Consider the following 24781-nt stretch of genomic DNA (forward strand, 5'->3'; position numbering starts at 1 on the left):
TGCAAATTAACCTGCCATCTTTGTTGGGTTAATTTGCATACTCCTGATTGGCTGGTGGGCGTCACAAAGGTACGGTCAATTTGCATATTTCTCTTTTATTAGTGTAGATGGGCATATTTAGAACTACTTCACAAAATTGTTTTGACAATTTAAAAAAAAGGTGATATAGCCCTAGCTGGTTTGGCTCAGAGGATAGAGCATCAGCCTGTGGACTGAAGGGTCCTGGGTTCAATTCCGGTCAACGGCACGTACCTTGGTTGCAGATTCCCCACGCCTGGTCAGGGTGCGTTCAAGAGGCAACCAATCAGTGTGTCTCTCTCACATCAATGTTCCTCTCTGTCTCTCCCTCTCCCTTCCACTGTCTCTAAAAACCAATGGGAAAATATCCTCGGGTGAGGATTAACAACAACAAAAAAGGGTGATACATATAAAGCACTTATCAAAGTGCCTGGCCCATAGGCACATGATAGATGGTAACAGATGTTGGTCTCCTCTCCCTTAAAAGAGGAATAGGATACTACAACCTGATGATGGAAGAAGGGTATCTAAGGTGAGGAAAAACAAGGCAAATGGAGAGAAATCTTCACCCATTTGTGCATTCAACAAATATGTATTAAGGTATTAAGTGCTGATTATGTGCCAGCCATTGTTTTGGATGCTCGGTATATAAAAAGAGGCCTAGCTGATGTTGTTCAGTTGGTTAGGCATTGTTTAGTGCACCAGGAAGTTGCTGGTTTGATTCCCGGTCAAGGGCACATGCCTGGCTTGCTGGCTCAATCCCGGGTAGACCGTGTGCAGGAGGCAGCCAGTCGATTTTGTGCTCTCACATTAATGTGTCTATCTCTTTCTCCCTCTCTAAAAAATCAACAAACTATTAAAAGAAAAAGTGGAGAAGACCAAAAAAAAAAAAAAAAAAAAAAAAAAAGCCCTGCACTTGTGTATCTGACATTCTAGTAGAAAGAGTTGTTCAGTAAATAAGTAAATAAAATATATATTATATTTGAGATATTGCTGTGAAGAACAATAAAAGAGGGAGGAGGTAAGAGGTGTTAAGAGTGGATTTCAATTTTAGATAGAGTGGCTAGGAAAGACCATGGTGAGAGAGTAACTTTTAAGAATAGATCTTGACAGAAGGCAAAGATGCAGGTAAGTAAAAGCAAAACCTTCCAGGCAGAGAAAAAGCACTCATAACCACTCTGAGGGAGATGCATACCTGGTGGAATTAAGGAACAGCAGTTAGGAGGCCTGCGCAGCTGAAGTGGGTGCTGAGGGATAATAGCTAGAGCTAGACATATGGTCATGGTGGTAACAGGGGCCCTGGACTTTGAGATTACGCTAATGACTCTCTCTGTGGGAAGATGGGAAGCTAAAGCTGGCTCCCATCACTTCTAATCTGGATAATGATCTGGTCATGAAAAAAATATTCTTATTCAATTGTGCAAGTATGTGAGCACAAGTATTATTTAATGCCCATTTTAAACTACATGCATCCATTATACATACACACTGTAATTTCTGATTTTTTTTCTAAGTTAAAGAAACAAAAGAGTGAGGAAGAGTTTGGTGCCTTGGCCTACAACAAACTCTTATGTGCTTGAGAGTGGTGTGGGCAGCTTTAAAGGGCCGGTGCAAACGGAGGGTAGAGGGGGCAGGAGGAAGAGTGCAGTGGAGGGATGGATAACACAAGTGCAAAATAGTTGGATCTGGGTGGCAGAACATTAGGAAATTTTAGTTTCTTCTTTATCCTTCTCTGGATTTCCCACATTTTCTGCAATGAACATATATGACTTTTGTAATCAAAGAAAATAACAAAAACATGTAATGTCAGGTACAAGTGGTCACTTCTCAGCAGGCCTCTCTCTTTCTTCCCTGTTGATAGGATGAATTGTGACTTTCCCAAGCCAGCCGGGGTAGCAGTCCTCATCCCCTGCCTGTGCGCCCAGTTCTGACAAGTGCAATGAAAGGGGAAGTCTCCTGGCCGCGGGTGGAGGAATAATTTTAAGAAAAACTCCCCTCCCTGATACAAAAGAAAAGAGAGAGACAAGGGGAGAAGATTTTGTACATTGTCCTATAAATGGTGTGGCATTTGGATCTCCAGCAGCCATCTTGTAACCTTGAGGGAAGATGTTGTCTGCCGGAAGCCAATTCCAGCACGTCATAATTGCAAGAGTTTCATCAAAAGGTTAATGGAACTTGGGGACTCAACAAGGGCTGAGTCACATATGTAATCACCTGTTGGAATGGCTAAAGGCACTTCCCCAAACCTGAATAGGATGACTGTTTGCCAGACAACTCAGTGCATCTTAAACCACGTTATTGCCTCCTGTTGGCCAAACACCTGAACAGCCATAGGCTATTCCTCAATCTAACAATGCTTCGGTACAAAACCCTACCTTTTGAAGTGTATGTTTCCACCTTGCCCTAGGACAATTTGTGTTAATAAAAAGCAAGGGGACCTGAGACAAGGAGAACTTAAAACTTAGCTCCTTCAGCTGAAGCTCCTCTGACCCCCAAAGCCTTTCAAAATCATCTTTCGTCTCTGGACTCCTACTTAAAGATGGGAAAGCTGAGACATATAGTGTTTAAGTAACTTGCCCAAGGTTGTACAACTAGTGAATGATAGAATCAAGGTTCAACCCCAGTTCTGTCTGAATACAAAATCTGTGCTAATAACTATTCTGATTAGAAATTTGAACTTTACTATGAGTTTTAGAGAACCATTGGATTTTTTGAAGGAAGAGAATATCATAGTCATTTGGATGTTTAACAAGCATAATTAGGTTAAATCACACACATATATATATATATATATATATATATATATATATATATATACACACACACACACACACACACACACACACACACACACACCCCCCTAAGTGACCATTCGCCTGATAGCTATGATGCGCAGTGACCACCAGGGGGCAGATGCTCAATGCACAGACATGGAAACATGGAACAGACTGATGAATCTCAGAGGGAAGGGGCAGGGGAAGGGCAGGAAGATATTAACCAAAGAGCTGATATTCATATTAGAGGCCAACCTGACAGTCTGACATCCCCTGAGGGGTCCCAGATTGGGAGAGGGTGCAGGCCAGGCCAAGGGACCCCACCTGTGCACGAATCCATGCACTGGGCTTCTAGTATAGGATAAAATGAAGCACAGAGAATGGAACAGTCATGACCACCTTCTCATAGATTACCTCCATGTAGCTAATACTTGTATTTAAAAGATGAGCTGTGACCTCTTTCCTCAAGCCAGCTCTCTGTGGAGTCATTGCTTTCTTTGTTATTGACATGCTACAGCCATCCTTTTAATCATCAGAACTTAAAACTTTTGGAGTCTGATTTTTCCCTTTTCCTCATTCAAAATATTCCTTTGCCGTTACTTAATCATGTTTGTCTTCACAATGTGTATTGAATTTGTCCTTTTCTTTGCCTTCTTTACATATACTCTAGTTGACATTCTAATTACATAATTTGCCACTAAGTTACTCCCCTATGTTGTCTCTTTTCTGTATAATTTTGTGTTTTCTCCTAAATTCTGAGCTCCCAGGGACTTTGAAGGTGAGATGTGCTATTTATCTCTGATCCCTCAGTTCCAGCACAGTCCCTAGCCCACAGTGGATCATTGAATGCACTTCTACATTCATATTTGCTTTGCTCCAAAATTCCTTCCCTTACAAATGCATGGTGTTCCACTTGCTGCGGGGCACATTGTAACTTTATTCTGGCATTCACTCCCACCTCTCAAATAGGTTGTCCTAGAAACACCTAGCTTTGTAGTCAACCATAGTCAACCTCTTGTGTGTATATGTGGGTATGTACACACACACACACACACACACACACACACACACACACGAGTAGAGTTTAAGTTAGACGTATTGCTCTGTAGCTCATGCAAATGGGAGCTTATGTGGAGAAAAATCTTCATTCAGAAACATTTATTGCCTACATAGTATGTTCTAGCATTCACTTAGGTACCATGGATATATAAGGAAAAGATTAGTGAAACAGTTTCTGCCATTGAAAGAGCATATACTGACTGGAAGAAATTATCATGTTGAAAGGTATAATGAAGGGCATAGCAAATGTAGGTCATGATTACTCCTGAAATAAAAAAAAAAGTCTTCAGAAAGGAAGTGGTAGTTGGATGGTCTTGAAACATGAATAGGTATTCACCTGGCAGATAGAAAAAATGGGAGAAGGAAGGGGAATCTAGAAAGAGATGTGCAAAAGCACAGTGGTGTTTCACTGCATGGTCTGTCCAAGCAACTGTGATCAGACTGAAGATAAGGGTGTGCGGCAGGGACAGGTTAGGAAAGTCTAGCTCGCAAAGGCCTTTTGAGCAAAACCAAAAAGTTTGTATGCTTTTCTAGTAGGTGATGGGAGCCTGTGCAAAAGAAACTTTGAATGGATTCTAATTATTCCAATCATGTATACTAGTATATTCTATAATATATAATATAAAATATTCCATTCATGTATATTCCATGATGCATAAATTACAATTAAATTATAATTATAAAATTAATTTATAGTTAAAAATTAATTAACTGTAAATTTTTTTAAATGTTTAATTTTATACTGACAAAATTAAATGTTTGAAAACTAACTTGTTTGGAGAAGTTAAATGAACTGAAATTGTTTGGTTTAGAGTAGACATGCATGCCACAAGAACTTTTAAAACATAAAATACTATTAGGGCTACTGACCTCTTTTCCTTTAAACTGTCAAATAAAAAATGACAACAGTCAACACAACAATAGCTCTCTGGGGTGAATGAATGGAAATTATACATTTTTTTGTCATATCAACAAAAAAATTTTTTTTGGTGTGCTGCAGAATTTGAATAATTAGTTTATGTGTGCCGTGAAATGAAAAAGGAAAACATCACTGGTGTAGAGAATAGGACACATGCGAAGGGAACTTTCACTCTATGAGAGGTGGTTGTATAGAGTGTCCAGTTCTCTCCCACTAAGAACAGAGCAAGAAGAAATAGGCTTAAATCTCAGCAGAAGGGAAAATTACCTACAGAAGCGGTCCTTCAGAGAAAGATTGAGTGTGACTGACATAGATGATTAAAATGTTGTCTTCTCAGGCTCTCTGGCTGTGTGCTGGCTTCTGTGTGCTCAAACCCCTGATTCAAAGACAGGACAAAGTTCACATATTTTGAAGCTTGAATAAAAGCATTTGAAATAAAAAATAATATTTTACATGGCAATTAGTTGTTCATATTTTGCTAACTAAAAATTTGAAAATGTGTTTTAACACGTCAAATATAAATATTATCCTATATAATAAAGAGCTAATATGCTAATTAGACCGAACAGCAGAACAACCATCCGGATGACCTTCCGAAGGAACCCGGGGCTGCAAGGGCAGGCCGAGGCAGGTGGGGCTGCGAGGGCCAGCCGGGGCAGGTGAGGCTGCGAAGGCCGAGCCCCTTGCACAAATTTCGTGCATCGGGCCTCTAGTCTTTAATAATATAGCACTCATATTAATTAGAAAAAAGAGAAATGATCAGGATTTGCTATAGAAATAGGTGTTTTTCTGTTAAAGCTATTTTGTATTAATGTACCTTTTCAGGAAGTTATTATAGATTAGGTAGATGCAATTAGTATAAATTCAGTTATTAATCTTTATGTATAACATTTATTGGTGAAATTATTACAATTAAAATCGCTATGTGGTTTATTAACTGATGGCACTTTATCAGTGAAGCTAGTGAATTACTCTGTTTTACTTTTAATGTTATCATTTGTTGATAACTTGGCTCGTTAAAATATTTTAAAAGGTTTTGAACTTTTTCAGAGATTTTCAATTTCTGGAACTGCTGTTTGTGCTTTTATTAATTAGAAATATGTACAAGACAGAGGATTGTAGGGTGACAATTTTGTTCATCCTTTTGCATCTTATAAAGAGAAGTCTTATATTCCTCACACCCCTGCCTCACTGTGGCTGCTGAGAGGGAGGGAGGGAGAGCAATGGCAGGAATGCAAAAAGGCACTTGGCTCCTGGCTGCAGCAAACCTTGAAGTGCTTCTAGTCACTGCTGAGCCTTAGGCAATCTGGACAATTATTATTGGAATATTTGATGTTATTTTAAATTAACATAATTTCTAGTTAACCAGATATCAGAGAGAAATCAATTTTGTTAATAAACTAACCCAAATACTTTAGAAGTAATTTTGCCCAAACTCAGATTAGGTTACTTTTATACTATCCCAAGAAATGTATATATCCAACTAGTACACTTGGAAGAGCAAATTATTGGATAAATACCATTAGCCATTAGAATTCATGAAGGTGAATATTCTTGCCTTCTGTGCTGACACTGAACAACACCATAGGTCCTGAGAAAGACAGTGGCTAATGTGTGAATGGTGTATTCATGGTAAGAGAGGCTAATATGCTAAGTGTCCCTCCAGGTAATGATTCATGTAGCAACACACAGCTTCCTCTCCCTAGCAACAACTAGCCTCCTTTCAGTTTCTTCAGCCCAGGAACATGACTTGTTTTATAGCCACGTGGAAACATTTTACACTTTAACCAAATGTTTGTGAAGCATTTTCCCATGCCTCATCTCATTTGATCCTCACAGGAGTCCTGGAGTAGGTAGATAGGAGACTCAGTGGAATCTTATTTTCTTTTCATTAGCCAGAACACTGAGATTTAGAAAGCTTAGAAACTTGACCCAACTGAAAATAAGTAAGAAATGGTGGACCTTGAAAATGACTTCAGGTTTTCTCACTGCACAGAATATAGTCAAACACTGCTGCAGTTAAATAATTTACCCTTTGTTCTCCCTGTGTGATTTACAATAATAATCTGCTTCATGTTGATATTTACTGCTGTGCTGCTGACAATTACCTGAAAGAGAAGTTGGGTTGCTTCACTGGGCTGGAAAAAGTTTAGCTACATCAGAAAGCAGGTCTAATTAAGCAAGTTTATTCTATATCTATAAAAGGCTAAGTTGACTCGCACATGTGTGATACATATAAAGCTCTTGCTGGCGCCACTCATACATGTGTGTTTCAATCTGTCATTGTCGATTGTGAATTTGGTTGACACTTCTATTATAGAGAAAGGGCGAATAGCGATATTAAAATATTTCTTCTAATTAATTTCCTTTCAATGTGCATGAATCCATGCACTGGGCCACTAGTTAATACAATAAAATAAAATAAAAATAAAAAGTATATGCATACTCTGTCTACAACTCTTTCTGATTTTGACAAAGATACCAAGGTATTTAACTGAAATATTTTGCTTTATCTTTTTTAAATACAGCCATTGATTCTGCTAAATTTCTTAACAGAAATTAAATTAATGAACCTGATTCTGAATTAACATTTTGCACTCGGATGTCGAGTGTGACGGTTATTGAATGTATCAATACTTTGAAATATAAAAAAATCCAAATAAATAAGTTTGTATGAAAAGAAACTCCAGTTTTTTATTCTACTGCCGCGCTTTGTAAAATCTGGGGTATTTAAAAAATTAAATCCCGAGTAGAATAAAGGAATCGAGAAAAAAGCAAGTGAGTGCAAAGGGTTAAAATGTTTTTTTTAAATTAAGCACGTATAAGTATTTTTGTCAGCAGCTGAAGTTTTAAGTCATCCATAAAATTGACATATGAGCACAATGCTCTTTTTTTTTAATTTTTATGTTTTACTTTCTAGTGTAGGCCATGTGCATTTAAAAAAACATAATATACTTCTACAATTTAGTGTCCTGAAAAATTAGGTGGATTTTTGTTGTTTTGCATGTATGCGCGCACGTGTGTGTGTGTGTGTGTGTGTGTGTGTGTGTGTGTATTTGTCATCACAAAATTCATAAAATATAGATCAATTTCCTTTCCCTTTGGAAGATGTACCTTTATTTTCCCTAACTTTTAAGATTTTATTATTTTGGAATTCAGTTAATTTATGTGAAAAAAGGAAATGTTAATTTTCTTATTAGTTGGAATAGCCAGCATACTCTGAAATGATACACTTTGTGAACATGTAACACTGTAATCCCAGGTAAAGACCTCTCTTTAGGAAAGAGAGCCTCCCATTGATTCCTATACAGCCAAAAGCCTTACTTAAGACAGATTGCCCTTGAGGTTTTTGGTGCTTTTTGTTCTTATAGCTTTCCCTTGAATTGTGTCATTTCAACCTAGTGGTGCTTTCAAGTGTTTGGTGAATCAACCTAATAATATCAAGTTTTAAATATATTTACCTACTTGGGATATGGTAATCCCAGAAATTCCAAAAGAAATAATTGTGACCACTGGAACTTTCCACATCATGCCTCCTGTGGCTGTTACTTTTCAGCCTGGAGAGTGATATTTCTTTGAAGTTTTTAATGTCATTGGGCTGTAAACAGTTGTTTAAAATCTGTAGCACAAAAGAGATTCAATATGGACTGATTGAGTAAATGCAATTTTTTGGGTGTAAGTCACTAAAATAGTAAGATTAAATTCCTCTGTAGTTAGCTAAATATCCTCCACAGCCGTTTTATAAACCTATTTGTGAAGAATACTCATTTATTCAAAACAGAGTAATCCTTAAAGCTAAAAACCCCGAATCAGTATGAACATCACTAGACAAATCCATCATCTAAGGATTATAGAATTAAAACATCCAATAGAATGAGAAAACTTGATACTTTATGCCATATTTATCCTTTGTTTTTCAGTAAATCCTTGATTTCATTCGAAGCTTAGTCTAGTATGAGAGTTATATTAAGGAAAACACTTAGATTCTCATCATAGATTTTTTTGTCTTATACTTTAAAGATTTTTATGATTCTAACTGTAGCATCTCTTTCCTAGTGTCTCTGCAAAGGAAATATAATATGTAAGGATTCAAATAAACTTTGTCATATTACCATGATTGTGTGCTGGGATTCTATTTATAAATCTGCATAAGAAGTCGTCAGTTATTCTTTTTTGATGGCCCATGCAAGTAAAGGAGGGTAAAATGTGTTTACTGTTTTACATTATTTTACATAAATGATGGCTACAAATAAATATAACCTCACAAAGGAATCTTACTTTCAAGAATGTATTTCTGTGATACAGCAAAGAACAGAATGCTGATAACATAAGCACACATTAACTTGGAATTCTATTATCAATACTTGAAAGTTGTTTTCTCATAAAAAGAATCATTCATTTGCCATGATAATTTATACATTTTAAAAATTGATTCAAATTAATTTTTTTTACTTTTTAAAATATTTTTCTTTATTAATTAAGGTACAACATATGTGTTCTTATCCCCCTTTGCCCCCCCACCCCCCATGCATGTCCTCACCCCCTGGTGTCTGTGTCCATTTATTAGGCTTATATGCAGGCATACCGGTCCTTTGGTTGATCTCTCCACATACCCCCACCCTCCCCTACCTTCCCTCTGAGGTTTGACAGTCTGATTTATGCCTGTCTCTGAATCTGTTTTTGTTTATCAATTTATGTTATTCATTATATTCCACAAATAAGTGAGATCATGTGATATGTGTCTTTCTCTGACTGGCTTATTTCGCTTAGCATAATGCTCTCCAGTTCCATCCATGATGTTGCAAATGCCAGGAGTTACTTTTTACAGCAGTGTAGTATTCCATTGTGTAGATGTACCACAGGTTTTTAATCCACTCATCTGCTGATGGACACTTAGGCTGTTTCCAAATCTTAGCTATGGTAAATTGTGCCACTATGAACATAGGAGTGCATATATTCTTTTTGATTGGTGTTTCTAGTTTCTTGGGATATATTCTTAGAAGTGGTAACACTGGGTCAAATGGGAGTTCCATTTTTAGATTTTTGAGGAAACTCCATACTGTACTCCACAGTGGCTGTACCAGTCTGCATTCCCACCAGCAGTGCACAAGGGTTCCTTTTTCTCCACATCCTCGCCAGCACTTGTGGTTTGTTGATTTGTTGATGATAGCCATTCTGACAGGTGTGAGATGGTACCTCATTGTCGTTTTGATTTGCATCTCTCGCATGATTAGTGACTTTGAGCATGTTTTCATGTGTCTCTTGGCCTTCCTTCTGTCTTCTTTTGAAAAGATTCTATTTAGGTCTGGTGCCCATTTTTTTATTGGATCATTTATCTTCCTTTTGTTAAGTTGTATTAGTTCCCTATAAATGTTGGAAATTAGACCCTTATTGGTGATAACATGGGCAAATATGTTCTCTCATGCACTGGGCTTTCTTGTTGTTTTGTTGATGGTTTTTGTGGGGTTTTTTTGCTGTACAAAAGCTTTTTATTTTGATGTAGTCCCATTTGTTTATTTTCTCTTTAGTCTCTCTTGCCCTAGGATCTGTGTCTGTAAAGTTATTGCTACGACATATGTCTGCAATTTGGCTGCCTATGGAGTCTTGTAGTAGGATTATTATGGTTTCCTGTCTTACATTCAAGTCCTTTAGCCGTTTTGAGTTTCTTTTGTGTATGGTGTAAGTTGGTGATCTAGTTTCATTTTTTTTGCATACATCTGACCAAATTTCCCTGCACTATTTATTAAAGAGACTGTTTTGACTCCATTTTATGCTCTTGCCTCCTTTGTCAAATATTAATTGAGTATAAATGGCTTAGGTCAATTTCTGGGTTCTCTATTCTGTTCCATTGATCTATATGTCTGTTCTGCTGCCAGTACCAGGCAGTTTTGAGAACCATGGCTTGGTAATATAGCTTGATATCTGGAATTGTGATCCCTCCAACTTTGTTCTTTCTCAGATATCTGTAGCTATTCAGGGTCTGTTTTTATTCCAGATGAATTTTTGGAGAGTTTGTTCTAGATCTTTGAAATATGCCATTAGTATTTTAATAGGGATTGCATTGAATCTATAGATTGCTTTAGGTAGTATGGACATTTTAATGATGTTGATTCTACCAATCCATGAACATGGTATGTTCTTCCATTTGTTTATGTCTTTTTCTATTATCTTTTTTCAATGCCCTGTAGTTTTCCAAGCACAGGTCTTTTAAGTCCTTAGTTAAGTTTATTCCTAGGTATCTTTTTTTTTTTTTGCTGCAATGATAAATGGGATTGTTTTTTTAATTTCTCTTTCTGTGAGTTCATTATTGGTTATAAAAAGGCCATAGATTTCTTCGCGTTAATTTTGTATCCTGCTACATTGCCAAATTCATTTATCAGGTCTAGTAGTTTTTTGATGGAGTCTTTGGGGTCTTCTATGTATAGTATCATGTCATTTGCGAACAAGAAGAGTTTTCCTACTTCTTTTCCATTTTAGATGCCTTTTATTTCTTCTTCTTGTCTGATCGCTATGGCTAGTACTTCTAGTACTATGTCGAACAGGAGTGGTGAAAGTGGGCATCCTTGTCTTGTTCCTCTTCTTAGGGGAAATGGGTTTAGTTTTTGCCGTTTGAATATGATGTTGGCTGTAGGTTTGTCATATAAGGCTTTTATTATGTTGAGGTATCATCCCTCTATTCCCATTTTGCTGAGGGTTTTTATCAAAAAACGGTGTTGGATTTTGTCAAATGCTTTTTCTGCATCAATTGATATGACTGTGATTTTTATCTCTCAATTTGTTTATGTGATGTATTACACTTATTGATTTGCAGATATTGTACCATCCTTGCATCCCTGGGATAAATCCTACTTGGTCATAGTGTATGATCTTTCTGATGTAATGCTGAATCCGATTTGCTAGAATTTTGTTGAGGATTTTGACATATATGTTCACGAGGGATATTGGCCAGTAATTATCTTTCATTGTGTTGTCTTTATTTGGTTTTGGTATTAGGATGATGCTGACTTCATAGAATGAGCTTGGAAATGTTCCTTCCTCTTGAATTTTTTGGAATAGTCTGTGGAGGATAGGTTTTAGTTGTTCTTTGAATGTTTGGTAAAACTCCCCTGTGAAGCCAATAGTTTCTTGGGCTTTTGTTTGCTGGAAGCTTTTTGATGATTGCTTCAATTTCTTTCATAGTTATTGGCCTATTTAGATGTTTAGATTCTTCCTGATTGAGTTTTGGAAGGTTGTATTTTTCTAGGAATATGTCCATTTCCTCCAGGTTGTCCAGTTTGTTGGAATAGAATTGTTCATAGTATTTTTTAACAATCCTTTGTATTTTGGTGGGGTCTGTTGTTATTTCACCTCTTTCATTTCTGATTTTGTTTATTTGGGTCCTCCCTCTTTGCTTCTTGGTGAGCCTGGCTAGAGGTTCATCAATCTTGTTTATCCTTTCAAAAAAAACCAGCTCTTGGTTTCATTGATCTTTTGTATTATTTTTTTGGTCTCTATGTCATTTATTTCTCTCTGATCTTTATTATTTCCTTCTTTCTGCTCACTCTGGGCTTTTCTTATTGCTCTATTTCTAAATCTTTAACTTGTAGAGTTAGATGACTTACTACCATTTTTTCTTGCTTTTTTGAGATAGGCTTGTAGAGCTATAAACTTCCCTATCAGGACTGCTTTTATTGTGTCCCATAGATTTTGGATTGTTGTGTTTTCATTGTCATTTGTTTCTAGGATGTTTTGAATTTCTTCTTTGATCTCTTTGGTAACCCAATCATTATTGAAAGCATGCTATTCAGCTTCCAAGTGCTTGAATTTTTTTATTGTAGTTTATTTCTAATATTATGCCATTGTGGTCTGAGAAGGTGCTTGATATGATAGCAATCTTCTTGAATTTGGAGAGACTTTGCCTGTGACCCAATATGTGGTCTATCTTTGACAATGTCCCATGTGCACTTGAGAAGAACATATATTCCGTGGCTTTGGGGTGAAATGTTCTGAAGATGTCAATTAAGTCTATCTGATCTAGTGAGTCATTTATGATTGCTGTTTCTTTGCTCATTTTTTGTCTAGGGGATTTATCTAGTGGTGTCAGTGGGGTATTAATGTCCCCTACTATGATTGTATTGTTGTTGATCTCTCCCTTGATATCTTCCAGGAGATTTTTTATATATTTGGGTGCTCCTGCATTGGTTGCATATATGTTTATCGTTATATCTTCTTGTTATATCAATCCCTTTAGTATTACGAAGTGGCCTTCCATATCTCTTGTTATGGCCTTCACTTTGAGGTCTATTTTGTCAGATATAAGTATTGCTACCCCAGCTTTTTTTTTTCCATTTCCATTTGCCTGAAAGTTATTTTTCCATCTCTTCACTTTCAGTCTGTGTGAGTCCCTTGTTCTGAGGTGGGTCTCTTGTAGATAACATATATACGGGTCATGTTTTTTTATCCATTCAGCTACTCAGTGCCTTTTAATTGGAGCATTTAGTCCGTTTACGTTTAAAGTTATTATTGATAGGTCATCCTTCTTGCTTTTAAAATGCGGGGTTCATTTTAAAATTCATAGCATTATTATTAGACCCCACTGGAACCTACCCCAAACTTATTTTTTAATTAGTTAGGATGAATTGAGTTTATTCATTCTACTATTTAAGAAAAAAAATTGTATTTGTTACTCAAAAATACTAATATTTTTGTTTTTTCATTCCAGATAAGAGATACTAAATCAGCAGATCAAAAAACAACCCTCTTGCATTTTATTGCTGAAATTTGTGAAGAAAAATACCGGGATATTCTGAAATTTCCTGATGAACTGGAACATATAGAAAGTGCAAGCAAAGGTAATTGATTTGTGACTGCGTTGAGACTATTTCTTGTTAAGTATTATATTTTAACTGATAGGATTAATAATCTATAAACATTAATCTTTTTATTCTATTTCTTTACTGCTATAAGAATAACAGGATGACAGTTTCTGTTAGCTTACATTTGACAGCATAGTGTGTTTTAATGGCCTGCTTTTGACTTACTTTATTTTGTAACTCTGTTAGATTATTGAAGCTTTCATATCTCTGATCAGATAGTATGTTCTTTCATACATTTCTTAAACAGTGGAGTATATATTGTTTGCAAAGGCGCCATACTATGGGGTTTTTGGTGATAGCAAAATGATGACATTTCTTGCTTGAGTGTGTTTAAAATCTAGAAGGTAAGAAAAGACATACATACAATACTTGATAAAACAAGAATGAATATGAGAAGTACTATATGAAAAGATAATGTACTGTAGTTTAGACGAGAAAGTCGTTCTGATAAGAAACGTAGATAAGAAAAGGCTTTTATGGAAGAGGCCAAATGGTGAAACTTGAGGATAGAACTTTTACAGACATGAAAAAGACATGCTTTCCAGAGAGCGAAAATATGAGCAAGGCCCAGTGGCAGAATGTGTTAGGACAGGTGAAAGAGTGGTTGACTGTAAGGTGGAAGCATTGAGGTGGCCATCTCAGAGATTTCAGTGTCTGTCTGAGCAGTCTGGTCTCAGTGTGGTAGGCAGCAGGGACATCATTGAAGGACTAGAATAGGCAGGATGTGGCACCAGGGAGGAACAGGAGAGGGAGCCAAAAATGTTTCCAAGATTGTTATTTAAGTTAATTAGCTTTGATGGTTAATATTGCCTACTCCAGTTAGAAGTTGAAAAGTGAAAGAAAGGAGGAATAAGGAAACTTTTTTTTTTTAATCCTCACCCGAGGATATTTTTCCACTGATGTTTAGAGAGAGTGGAAGAGAGGGAAAGACAGAAAGAAATATCGATGTGAGAGGAACACATCAATTGGTTGCCTCCTGCACTAGCCCTGGCCAGGGTCCAGGTTGGGGAGGAGCCTGCAACAGAGGTATGTGTCCTTGACCAGAATCGAACCCAGGCCAACGCTCTATCCTCTGAGCCAAACCTGCTCGGGCAGGAAACATTTTTGAAGTTGAGATTATATATGTGCAGAAGTATATTGTCCCTCATAAATCTTATATTTGAAATTGCACTGTAGTAAATACATTTCTCTATAACTCTGAGGATTTCCAGTAAAGGCACAAAAGCATATACATTTCCCAAGTTTATTACAATCCATATAAACCAATTAGTGTCATTTGAAGGGGGAAAAACGTGTGTCTATAAAGCTTAAAATCTTTTTTGTGTATTATTGTTTAATGGTCATCTCTGCTGGTCTGGTATTGTCAAACCCTCAACATATTTCTTTTTTAATTTTATTTTAAAAATTGCTTTAATTAATGTCTAATGTTGATTTTGTTGTTATTGTTTAATCATCACTAGAGGATATTTTTCTATTGATTTTTAGAGAGTAGAAGGGAGGGAAGGAGGAGGAAGAGAGAGAAACATCAATGTGAGACACATGGATTGGTTGCCTCCTGCACACTTTCTGACCAGACCAGGTATCAAACCTACAACCCAGGTGTGTGCCCTTGAGAAAGAAATAAACCCACAACTCTTCAGTGTGCGGGCTGATACCCTAACCACTGAGATACCTGGCCAGGGCAACATATTTCTTTAATTTAATCCAGTGTGTTGCATTTTGTGGTCCAAGGACCAGAATAACACTAGGAGACAAACTATGACTCCATAGTAGCATATACTTGCTTTCCTTTTTTTATATTTTATTGATTTTTTACAGAGAGGAAGGGAGAGGTCTAGAGAGTTAGAAACATCGATGAGAAAGAAACATCGATCAGCTGCGTCCTGCATAACCCTTACTGGGGATGTGCCCGCAACCAAGGTACATGCCCTTGACTGGAATCGAACCTGGGACTTTTCAGTCCGCAGGCCGATGCTTTATCCGCTGAGCCAAACCAGTTAGGGCTGCTTTCCTTTTTATAAAAAACTTATAATATGACGGAAAATTTTACTCACTACAGATTTAATAGCAACTTTCTGGAAATTGCTTTTCTAAAGAATTTCTATATCTTGGTCCTTGAATTTAAAAGCATACCTTTGTGCCCGACCCGAGTGGCTCAGTGGTTGGGTGTCAACCTATGAACCAGGAAATCACGCTTCGATTCCCAGTCAGGTTACATGGCTGGGTTGCAGGCTCCATCCCCAATGTGGGGTGTGCAGGAGGCAGCCAATAAATTATTCTCTCTCATCATTGATGTTTCTATCTTTCCCTCTCCCTTTCTCTCTGAAATCAATAAAAAATATTGTAAAAAAACTGAAAACACAACTTCGTAGCTATAGGCATATTTACTAACATATAATTAATGAAGAATCATATCAATATTTATAAAATTTTTATTATAATTGAAACATGAGAAATGTCACAAACATGTAGATTAATTTCAGAAAGATTTTGAGAGGAATCATATCAAATATATGTTTCAATAAAATGATCTGTCAGTTTTACAATGGTGATTTTGAATTCTTATATTTAAGGATACTTTTCATGAATATATCTTATAAACATATTTTTAGCCAAAATAATCTGGAAGAACTCTACTGAAATCTGATTAAGTTTATATCAGTTTTCATTGTTATATCTAAATACTTGTTTATCTATATCTATGTCTATGTCTATATCATACCATACACACTTTAACAACTGCTATTGATGAAGGTACCCTAGAGAGCACAGCTTTTTGAGTTAGACTTTATAAAGTTCTATTCCTTGCTCTATTACTTATCAGTTCTGTAATGTTGAACTAGTAATTTAAACTTTCAAGTTTTTGTTTCCACATCTATAAAATGGAAATGATAGTGACAATAAGATAACATGAATTACCATGTTCAAAGTATGTACTAACAGGCTTGGCACATAGTAAATATTCAGTTGTTGCTATACCGCTATCTTTATTATAGTAATTAGTAGTAGTAGTGGTAGTAATTGATGTACTATTCTAAATATTATAGCCGTTGCCTTTGCCTTTTTAGAAGGGAATGATCATAATCATAAGGGTACTTATAGTTCCCCTAGTCCCATGGTCGGCAAACTGCGGCTCGCGAGCCACATGCGGCTCTTTGGCCCCTTGAGTGTGGCTCTTCCACAAAATACCACAGCCTGGGCGAGTCTATTTGAAGAAGTGGCGTGAGAAGAAGTTTAAGTTTAAAAAATTTGGCTCTCCAAAGAAATTTCAATCATTGTACTGTTGATATTTGGCTCTGTTGACTAATGAGTTTGCTGACCACTGCCCTAGTCTCAGCTAAATATGTAGTATATTCAGTTCTATTTGTTTGTTTCTTGTGTCTGGGCTTTTGATAAATCTTTTCATATTTTTCTTTTACAATATAACCAACTTCTTTCTCCCAATCCATTCCAAGAGCAAAATCTCTCTGTTGTATTTTGATTATTTCTGCTTTTATGTATTCTTCCTGCCAGTTTATTCAAAAGATTGTTACCAGAACGCCTCTTCCTATCTCACTGTTTGGGCTGCAGCAGTCCCATTCTGAAGTTATTTTCATTAGTTCTTTTTCTTTCCCAGTGAAATTCTGACTCAACTCAAAAAGTTCTTAAGCACATTCTGCCTGCTTGCATCCCTCTTGCATTTCCTCCTGATTTTCATTTCAGTGTGCCCAGACATATTTTCTCTTGAGCCGTTTTATTCCCCTCTCTGTGTACGATTTCATGCTGCATCTCATGCCTGGAAATCTCACCTGCCCTGTCCTCTAAGACAACTGACTATCATTTGTCATATCACTGTTCAGAATCTATTTCCTTTTATTTTCTTCTGAGTATTTTGCTACTAAAGCCTTAGGAGAAAATACTTTTGAATTTAGTCTGCAGGGGAAAAAGAAAAAAAATGTGGTAAAAGATCAAGCCAGTTCCCTTTTATTTATAGTTAAATACATTTCCTTGGTATTTGAGTCTAACTTACCTTGTTTGCTTAATGCACATTTCAGTCCTGTCTGAATCTCATTCTGTCACTTTTAGTACTGTGTATAGCATATATATATATATGTATATATATATATTTTCTTTTCACAGTCCACCAGCAAAAATAAAAAGAGATCAGTACTATATAGTTCATTTTATTCCATGATGGACTAATGATCACCTTCACAAACAAAACCAAAAACATTATTTTTTTAAACTGAAGGGCTATAGATAAGATGAAACTAATTTATTTAATAGTTGAATTATGTAACTAATATATATAAAGAACAATTGCATGATTACTAATCCCTTATTTCTATGTTTTTGAATTATTAGAACCTGAGGGCTTATTTTGATAGAGTAAGGATCTTTTCTCTCTGGTATAGCAAATACTAGACATCTATTTCAGTTCAGTCCTGAAGGCATAGACATCAAATTAACTGGCAAAGAAAAAAAATTACATGGAAGTTAAAGGAAAACTGAATGAAGTAAAAATATGAGATCCATGGGAAAATGTATATTATAATTGCCTTTATTCTTTATAAAGCTAAGATTCTAAAGTTGTGTGGGTCTTGGAAGATGCAAAGCTGTGGTGTAAACTTAGCCTATTTTCCTAGAACTCTGCAATACAAAGATATTGGAGAAAACACATAATTTTTACATTAAAACAGATTTATATTATGAAGTAGAATGCAAAATCCACATGAATTTTTAAAATAAAACAGATGACTTCAAAGAAACTTCAAACTAGCAGTAGATCCCTAGGGGCACGTGTTCCGTCTTCTCTTCCATTAGGAATACTTGGGTGGGGAAATTTATGAAGCGTCGCCCAAAGAATTATAGAGTGGTTTTGTTTTGGTTTGATTTCACTTGTTTATTTATCTATTTAGTGATTATTTCAGGAAGAGGGGAGGCAAGCAGGCCGGGTGAGGGAGGAGAATGCCTAACTTTCTTCTAGATATTCTCATAACCCTTATGAAGTTCAGAATAAAATACTACAATGTAATTTATTACCAGTGTTATTAATAAAATAATCTTGCTCTGGTCATTTTATTCTAGGTTAAAGGATAAATCTGCAGGTCCTCTCATTCATGTTTGACATACCAATGAGTCTTAGAGAGGGGAAAAAACTGGTTGCTATGGCACCCTGATACCTTTAAATATTGAAAATATTTTTCATAAACCACAATTACCTTTTCCCCAATGATTACTTTTTAATATTATGTATACATCAGTGTATATAATTGTATGTGATAGATATATCTTGCATAAAGCATTGCTAGTTTACTAGACATATTTTGTAAATCCTTTAATGTCCTCCCACCCCTCATGGCTATCACTTTAACTTTCAGCTTTGAACATTTTTATGGTTTGATTTAAAACCTCTAGTGTTTTATAGGTTAGCTCCAGGGATTAAACCAAAGGGGTTAGTAAAGTTTAATTAAAACTATTCTACTCAACAGGGGAAAATTATATTAATATATTTGAAGGCACTATTAATCCTAAGGTTTTGCATAAATCCAAAATGGGTTTCACTTCAGTTAAATTAGTGCCATCCTACAAAATAAGAGCTGGTTAAGTTTCTTATGAACAGTGTTAATTTCTTTTGAATCAGATCAATCCATTATACAATTTAATAACCAACTATATCTTTTGATATCTGCCATCTTTTCATGTCATAATAAGTAACTCTGATTACCTATTTATCTACTCTGACTTATCCATAGGATTAATAATGATAAAAGTTCAGATTATAGGAAATATTGTAGGGGGAAATCTATGAAATAAAGAAAAAGAAAAAAGTAATATAATAGCAGGGTAAAAGAGTTGGGGGAGTGAAAAAACCCAAAACAACTTTTTCTGAAACTCCAGAGCTTGCAGAAACTTTAGAAGTCACGGAGTCCTTGCAAAAAGGGACCAAGATGGCTTTTAGTCCAAGTTCATCATTTTACAGTTGAAGAAACTGAGGCTCAGAATGATGAAGGAATCACACAACTGGGTGGAGAGTCAATGAAAGTTTTCAGACCTTGTCTAGAGTTATTTTATTAAATACTAGGGGCCCGGTGCACGAAGGTTCATGCACGGGGAGTGGGTCCCTCAGACCGCCCTGCACCCTCTCCAATCTGGGAGCCCTCTCCAATCAGGGAGTTTCTGTCTGTCTTTGCAAGCATATGAGCCAATTGTCTGAGACCCCAACCCAATTTGGTTTTTTGCTCACAGAATAATAGAGGCTTTTTTTTTTCTTTGCTTCATTGGTGGATATTTCCTGGAAGTTTTAGGATATCTTCCCTTTAACTTTTCCTAGACACTCTGATTTTACTTATGTCTCTCACCTTTGCTTTCCCTTCAGCCCCCACCACAACAGTAACTTGCTCCAGGCTCACTTTGCTCTAGTGTCTAGGAGATCTGTCTGCCACCAGAACTACGATTCCCAGCATTCCTGGTGCTCCCTGCACTCTGGGCTTCTGCTTCTGGTCCTGGGGCTGCCACCAGAACTACTACTCCCAGAATTTCTGGTGCTCCCCAGGCTCTGGGTTTTCCCTTCCTGCTCTGTCTCCATCCCAAGGCCTCCTGCTCTGCCAAATCCTCCAAACCGCCAGCTCTCCCTCTCTGTTTTCCATCTGGTGGCTTGGGGAGCCAAGTTCCCCAAGCCGCTCCAGCTCTCCCACTCTGCTCTCTGCCTGGCACCTGTGTATGCAAATTAACCCACCAACTTTGTTGGGTTAATTTGCATACTCATTCCTGATTGGCTGGTGAGCGTAGTGGAGGTACAGTTATTTTACATGTTTCTCTTTTATTATATAGGATATTTCAGCTCCATGTTTGCTTCCTTTGTGGTCTAGAATATATAACAAATAATTTATGCTCACATATTGGAAAACATAGAAAGTAAATGCTGACCAAATGAAAGGCTTACTGTAATGTTAATGCTACTTCCTCAATGTAGTGGTCCACAGTCTCTCTCCCCATTTTGACAAAATTATCCTCTCCTTTCTTTCTGTCACAGCAGCACAAACCTTATTTGTAACATAGCACACAGTATACTTGCATTTTTTATTTCATTGTTTGCTTCTCTATGTACCTCATAGATTGAGTTCCTCAATGACCAGGAATATGCCCCATGTGTCCCTATACTCTCAGTGCTAGCGCAGCATGTCAGGGAGAAGTAAATGCTCAATAAATGTTTATTAAGTTGAATCATTGCATATCCTTTTAGTACAGCAGGCATATTTGAAAATAAGACATTATGAGAAGTTCACAAATAGAGAATAACAACCTGAAAATTACTGTTTGCTGTAAATACAACAGGAAAAACAAGGTAAGTTTGAATAAAGAGGACACCAGGACTTCCCTGTATTTCCTGGTCCATGTTTTACTTCTTTCAAGGAGAAAATTAAAAAATGAAACAATTAAGGTACAGTAGGTCCACAGGTTACATCAGAAACCCGTTCCTAAGGTGAGACGTAACGCGAATTTCACCATAAGTCGGAACCCACCTACATAAGCACCTAGGTCACTCACATGGAGCACATACAGAGCACTAAGGAAGTGAAACAGTAAAAAAAATAAAATAAAAAAAAAATAAAAGAAAGATAACAATTCCTTACCTTTACTTGTGGTAAATCCTACCTAATAATAGACAAATATTCAAATTGACCACACCTCTGACACACCCACAAGCCACGCCCACCATCCAATCAGAGCAAGTATGCAAATTAACCCAACCAAGATGGCTACACCCACAGAGAGCAAGGTTTCCTAGGTAACAGAGGAAGCCAAGCTTTCCACCTGCTCTTGCGAGGCCTAAGCCTCCATTCAAGCTACAAAGTTTCAATTATAGAAGGTAAACAAATTCAAACAGAAATGGTGGAAGAATGGAGCTTAAGAGAGCAGGCCAGGGTTGCCCCCGGCAACAGGGGAAGCAAAGCTTTCCGCACAACCTGGCCGGGCCCAGGCCTCCGCTTAAGGCTACCAATTTTCAATTATAACCCCAACAGAAATGGCTGCTGGCCACGGAGGGAGCCTCAGGCTTGGCTCCCCTCCAGGCTACAAAGTTTCAATTGTAGAAGGAAAATAAATTCCAGATACCAGGGCCTCCACTTGGGTTGCCAGGGGGCGTGGCCGGCCTGCAAACCACCACAGGCCCCTCACTCAGGCCACCCCATGCCCCAAGGGAACCCCACCCTGATCAGGGACACCCTTCAGGGCAAACCAGCTTGCCCCCACCCCTGTACCAGGCCTCTATCCTATCTAATAAAAGAGTAATATGCAGATGGATCATCACTGCAACACATAATATAGCTGCCCCCATGTGGTCAAAGATCCTGCCCCCATGTGGACACAAGATGGCCACCACAAGATGGCCAGCAGGAGAGGGCAGTTGGGAGGCACCCGGCCTGCAAGGGAGGGCAGTTGAGAGGGACCAGGCCTGCAAGGGAGGGCAGTTGGAGGTGATCAACCCTGCAGGAGAGGGCAGTTAGGGGTGACCAGGCCGGCAGAGGAGGGAAGTTGGGGGCAAACAGGCTAGCAGCAGAGTGTTTAGGGGGTGATCAGGCTGGCAGGCAGAAGCGGTTAGGGACAATCAGGAAGGCAGGCAGGCAGGCAAGCACTTGGGAGCCAGCAGTCCTGGATTGTGAGGGGGATGTAACCTGAGGACTGCCTGTAATGTGGAGATACCTAAACTTATGGAGGCCACCAAACCATAAAGGTTTATGATGAATAGCAAGGATTAAAAGTCTCATAGGAACGAATGGCAGCCAACTGTCTCAATGATATATCTGCCTAACAGCTAAAACTTCTGTTATTCTAATTCCTAAAAAAATTACTTTCATATTGTCCACTGTTAGTTTTATTGAAAATCTTTGAGTTATGGAATAAAATCCTACAGTCTCTAGAGCATTTAATGTACAGTGACTCACAGGACCCAATATGTGAGAAAGTATTAAACTGTAGGATTTCCTAGTATATTTAAACTTTGAGTTTTAGTTGAACTTTTTGGAAGCACATAATAATATACTGATGTGACAAAATATCAGTAAACTTGACCTTACTTAAATGTTAGTAATCTTCCCTGGCCAGTATGGCTCAGTTGTTTGGGTGCCGTCCCATGTACTGAAAGGTGGTAGGTTTGATTGTAGGTCAGATGACTGGGTTGCAGGGTCAATCCCTAGTAGGGAGCATGCAGGAGTCAGCTGATTGATGTTTCTCTCTCACATCAATGTTTCTCTCTTTCTAAAAATCAAGTAAAAATCTTCTTAAAATATGTTAGCCATCTGAGTTAAACTGAGTATACATCATTACATCATTTTAATAAAAAATTAAATATTTTAGTTTCCTTTGGACTTCTTTCATACATACTGTTTAAAATAATTTAGAATGTAATTCATTCACCAAACAATATTTATTATATCAACACCATAAATATCTTATAAAATTTAAAGGAATATTAAGTTTAGGGAATCAAAGTCATACATTTTCCAGTTTGTTATACTTCTTTCTTCCTTACCTTCATCTAATCAACCCTAATTTTTTTTAATACAGTGCATTGTTTAAAAATAGTAAAAGAATAAGAGGTCTAGAACATGTATAAAAAATGTCTTTTCAACCTGAAAAGTCTAAAGGACTTAGGAAAGAAAGTCATGTTTTCTTGCTGATTAGTAATCGAGTTATTACCAACCAGTGTTTTCAATTCATGTATAAAAACACTATAATTCATTTTCATTTCTTGAGGAAACTGTTGAAAACATTAATATCTTCACTTAGCAGTGAAAGGAATCAGAGATCATGGCCATTTGGATTTAAGTAAAATGTTTTAACATAAATAAACAATTTTTTTACAGTATAAAGAACTTTTTTCCCTCTGAGCCATTTAAAAATAAGTTGCTGACATGATAGTCCATCACCCCTGTATACTTTAGTGTGCTTTTCCTACAAAGATAGTTTCCTATACAACCACAATATAACCATCCAAATTAGGAAAATAGCAATGATATGTTACTGCTATCTGATTACTACCATTTTGATTTACCAATTGTCCCCAAAATGTCCAAAATGATTGAATCCAATGTCAAGGTTTATGTGTAGTTTTTGTATCCCTTTAGTTTCTCTCAGTCTGTAAATATCACAGAAGTTGTGTTGTGTTATTCTCATTATATCCTATCTGATGGCACATGATTTCAGTTTGTTCTGTTGCTGGTGATATTAACTTTGCTCACTGGATTAAGGTGAAATTTGCCAGTCTCCTTCACTCTAGAGTTAATCCATTTTCTCTTTATAATAAAAAAAATTAAACAGCTTTATTAATATATAATTGAATCAACAAATTTTTATGGACTTCTATAGGCAATTGTCAAGGTACCTTAGCTTTTGCATCCCAGGATTTTTTCTGCTAGACATTTATATGCGCAGCTTATCTGTCTCACACCATTACCTTGCCTGTCTCAGCCTAGGCTTCTGCACTTTTCCAAACTGAAATGCGCCCCCCCCCCACACCTTCCTTCAGCCCTTTTGAGCCCTAAGTATCTTTAAAATTAAATTTATTGAAGTGACATTGGCTTGTAAGATATGTGTCAAGTATACAGTTCTATAATACTGCATCTGTATATTGCTTTGTGTGTTCATCACCAAAAGTCAAGTCTCCTTCCATCACCATATATTTCACCCCCTTTACTCTCTTCTGTCTGCCCCCACCCACTTCCCCTTCGTATCCACCATACTGTTGTCTGTTATATAAGGGTTTTTTGTTGTTTGTTTGTTTGTTTGTTTGTTGCTTTCTGTTTTAAATCCCACATATGTATGAAACCATATGGTTCTTGTTTTTCTTCTGTCTGGCTTATTTTGCTTAGCATGATATTCTCAGGAAACATCCATGTTGTTGTAAATGGCAGTGTTTCATCTTTTCTTATGGCTGAGTAGTATTACTTTATATATACTAGTAAGTACCACATCTTCTTTATTCAATCATCCATTTAAGGATTGTTTGCATATGTTTTCCATGAATAATGCTGCAGTGAATGTAGTAGTATGTATATCTTTATGAATAAATGTTTTCAAATTTTGGGGGTAGATTCCTAAAAGAGGGACTGCTGGGTCATATGGTAGGTCTATTCTAAAATTTTTTAGGAACCTCCATAGTGTTTTCTGTAGTG

At 37.0% G+C, this 24781-nt stretch overlaps 1 protein-coding gene across 3 annotated transcripts in view; it reads left to right on the forward strand.

Annotated features, from left to right (window-relative positions):
- Positions 1-24781, forward strand: part of DIAPH2 (diaphanous related formin 2) — a 981952-nt gene that overhangs the window by 499207 nt on the left and 457964 nt on the right. For all 3 annotated transcript variants that reach the window (XM_079765114.1, XM_079765112.1, XM_079765113.1), the window contains one exon: positions 13472-13601. In XM_079765114.1, coding sequence (XP_079621240.1) covers positions 13472-13601 — 130 coding nt within the window. The remainder of the gene's footprint in view (positions 1-13471; positions 13602-24781) is intronic.

Source organism: Cnephaeus nilssonii (assembly GCF_951640355.1).
Source record: "Cnephaeus nilssonii genome assembly, chromosome: X".
Lineage (NCBI taxonomy): Eukaryota > Metazoa > Chordata > Mammalia > Chiroptera > Vespertilionidae > Cnephaeus > Cnephaeus nilssonii.